The sequence below is a fragment of the Eurypyga helias genome, unplaced genomic scaffold (assembly GCF_000690775.1).
Source record: "Eurypyga helias isolate BGI_N326 unplaced genomic scaffold, ASM69077v1 scaffold39818, whole genome shotgun sequence".
Taxonomy (NCBI): Eukaryota; Metazoa; Chordata; class Aves; order Eurypygiformes; family Eurypygidae; genus Eurypyga; species Eurypyga helias.
In genome coordinates, this window is record NW_010268297.1 from 1,948 (window position 1) to 5,314 (window position 3,367).

The window sequence follows — 3,367 nt, forward strand, 5'->3', positions numbered from 1 at the left end:
CTGGACACAGTACGCCAATGTGGCCTCACTAAGGCAGAGTAGAGGGGGAGGATAACCTCCCTCGACCTGCTGGCCACAGGGAAAGTGGCTGGCTCGTGGTTAACCTGCTGCCCACCAGCACTCCCAGGTCCTTCTCTGCAGAGCTGCTCCCCGGCAGGGCACCCCCAGCCTGTGCCGGGGCCTGGGGTTATTCCTCCCCAGGGGCAGGACCCTACCCTTGCCCTTGTTGACCCTCATGAGTTAGTTTCCCCTCTGTCCACCTCTCCAGCCTGTCCAGGTCTCACTGAACAGCAGCACAGCCTGTCAGCCACCCCTCCCAGTTTGGAATCACCAGCAGACTTGGTCCCTTCGTCCAGGCCACTGATGTTCAACAGGACCAGGCCCAGTACTGCCCCCCGAGGAACTCCGCTAGCCATATGCTCCCAGCTAGACCGCACTGCTGATCACAACCCTCTGAGCTCTGCCACTTGGCCAGTTCTCAATCCACCTCACTGTCAGCTCATCCAACCCACGCTTCCCAAGCTTCCCCATGAGGATGTTATGGGAGACGGTGTCAAAAGCCTTGCTGAAGTCGAGGTAGACAACATCCACTGCTCTCCCCTCACCCACCCAGCTAGTCATGCCATTGTAGAAGGTTAATCAGAGGTGTGTACTCAGCTGCTACAACAAGTTTTAGCAGCTGTATGAACCCACCCTCCTTTAGTATTTCATGAAAGTGATTAATCGAACGTGCCCGCACACCCACAACCCCTGCCGGGAACAAAACTCCGGGCTCCCTTACTTTTGTTGGACGAGGCAGGTGGCTGGTCTGCGCTGTTGCTCTCGAGGCTCACTGAGGCTGAGCAGTGAGGCGCGTGCCCGGATCCCGACGGCTCACTCTCCTCCATAGGGTTTTGGGTAGGGCTCTCCCTTAAGCTGATTCCCGTTGTGCTACACTCAGGAGGACACGGCTGGGGCTTCTGATGGATACCCGTGATGACCTCAAACTCTAACAATGTCATGGAGATGGGTGAGTCAGGCTGGGCCTTTGCTTCAGTGCCGGAGACAGGAACAGGTCTCACAAGCTCTTTCGGTGTTGCTGACCCAGAGGAATTCCATGTGTCAGAAGCTTCGGTTGCAGATCCTGAGGGATTAAGAGAACCCAAGCTCAAGAAGCTGTTGTCCAGGCTCTCCTGATTGCTGATGGCAAGGGTTTGAATGCAGGCGAGAGCTGGGGGTGGCTTCCCGGTGGGGTCAAAGCCAGGCGTTTGGGTGGCTGTCAGCTTGTTAAATGCCCCCTCCTGCATGGGATGCATCTGCAGTTCTGCCTCAGCGACGCCTTTAACTGGGGATGCCGACGGAACGTTCTGGTTGACTCTGTCTCCTTGGTCGTTTCCATCGGACGCACACCTTCCTTCATCCAAGACGCTTTGCGGCTCTTTGTGGCTCTCTAGGTTCACCTTACGCCTGTTGGTTTTGATTCTGCCGCTGGGCACGGGCGAGCACTGCTCTGCTGCACGGTACGATCTCACGGATTTGCTGGAGTTTTTATTTTTTCCAGGGGACGGTTCATTACGGATCACGTAGACCGTGTTGTCTTTCCGCTGAGCGAGCCCTGGAGATCCGCCGTACGACCCCGTGCGGACAGCATCTCCCTCAGCCCGCTCAAAGGACGGGGTCTTCCTGAGCCTCTTCTCGGAATCAGCCTCCCTCAGCAAAGCCTCCGCAGATGCTGATGACTTTCTCTTTTCTCTAGCTTTATTCTTTTCCCCACTCCGGACGCATAACCTTCCACACTGCCAGTGATAGGCGTGCCCAACGCTGCAGATCCAAAGAACGGAGTTTTCCTTGCCAGGGTGACCCACGCTCTGCCCAGTTTCCAGGGCTGGGATGTGACTGCAGATGGTGCCGTGAGTGTGTGCCCAGGTCACGAGGTTGGAGAGATCCCGGTGAAGCGAACCAGTGTCGATGCGGTTCCCGTCCACGACGCCCTTGTTCTGTAAAAAGGTGTTGGAGGTAACCAAAGTGAAAGAGGATGTGCATGAAACAGCAGTTCTGGGGAGTGTCTCAACCCCACCTCATAGAGCAACAGTTGTAGATCGGGAATTCCTCTAAGGATTCCCGTTAAAAACCAGTTTGTGCCTTCTCTAAAATTAATAACTAAATGTGGCCACGTTAAGGCCTGGAGGTCAGCCTGTGGGCACGGTGCCGGAATGGTGAGCCTGTTCTAGGGCTAATCCAAGTACCAACAGGCTCTCAGTCCTGGTCGAGTAGCTCAGCTTAAGACCTTATCATCCCACAGCTGAGCCACAGGAGCTGCTCCCGTGTGCTTGAAATCCAGAGCACGATCGGGGCAAACGTCCCACCGACCCACCCCAGCAGCGGCCTCAGCTGACGGAAGGGCACCCCACGCAGGGCTCTGTTCCCAAGGCTGAGCCCTGTGACCCGAGCAAGCTCGTACCCACGGACAATTCCGTGAAAGGGAAAGTGTCAGGAGTCAGCTCCTCAGCCTCCCTTCCCAGCCAACAGGGCTTTCACTTCTCTCCTCTGCCGACATGGCAAAGGGAAATCGGGTACAGAAAGAAGCTGTTCGTGAGATGCTTTTCAGAAACAGAAACGTGAACCTGGCACCCACATATCTAAAATTTGCTGTTAAAAAACCTAAAAGGGTTCATGCTGTAATTGATTCTGTTAGAAACAATGGTCTATGGTATCACAGATGCGATAAAATACTCACCATGCTGCCGTTCTCTATCTCCCAGGGGATCAATAAGTGGCTGAATATTCTTTCTTTCTCTCTCAGAACCTAAAATAATCACCACACGTGTGCATCTATCAGAAAGCATGCGGCCAGCAGAAGCTCAGCTGCATGTACGTGGTTTGGGTGAGCTCCCGCTGAGCTCCACGGACCCACGCAGAAAGCTTGACTCGCGTCGGTACCTGCAGGATGAGATCTACAGCGTACCTGTCAGCGCTGCACAAAAACAGAGACACGGGAACCAGAATTTTAGACCTCGGACTCCGGAGGTGTTCTGTTGGGCACCGGTGCGTCGAACACGGGCAGTGCTCAGCAACCTTTACCTCTCCCAAGAGAGCGAAACTGCAGAAACAGAAGTACCAAGATTTAAGCTGTTCGGGTTCTGCCATCGTCTGACCTTCAAAACAGTAACGCAGAGGTGGTTTCCTAACCCCCCCATTACTCGCCTATGTTACTTATGTTTACTAGAGGCTAAATCCGAGCTTCTCCCATCCGCTCGGAAGCTGTGCAGCAGCCTGGAACGTCACCATCGTTTCTGTGTGGCAGATCGGAGCAGAACCATCAGCCACACGACTTACCATCGATGTACATGTCGCGAGAGAGCGAGGAATCATGGAATCACAGAATGGT

The 3,367-nt window shown here is 54.6% G+C and overlaps 1 protein-coding gene across 1 annotated transcript in view; it reads right to left on the reverse strand.

The window, feature by feature from the left end:
- The window catches only part of LOC104514143 (uncharacterized protein KIAA1958-like), a 4,966-nt gene extending 1,638 nt beyond the window's left edge, over positions 1–3,328 (reverse strand). Inside the window, exons 1-5 of the mRNA XM_010157710.1 lie at positions 3,316–3,328; positions 3,061–3,079; positions 2,920–2,953; positions 2,717–2,785; positions 782–1,976 (exon numbers count right to left, since the gene is read on the reverse strand). Of these exons, the coding sequence (XP_010156012.1) occupies positions 782–1,976; positions 2,717–2,785; positions 2,920–2,953; positions 3,061–3,079; positions 3,316–3,328 (1,330 nt within the window). The remainder of the gene's footprint in view (positions 1–781; positions 1,977–2,716; positions 2,786–2,919; positions 2,954–3,060; positions 3,080–3,315) is intronic.
- Positions 3,329–3,367: the final 39 nt, after the last annotated feature.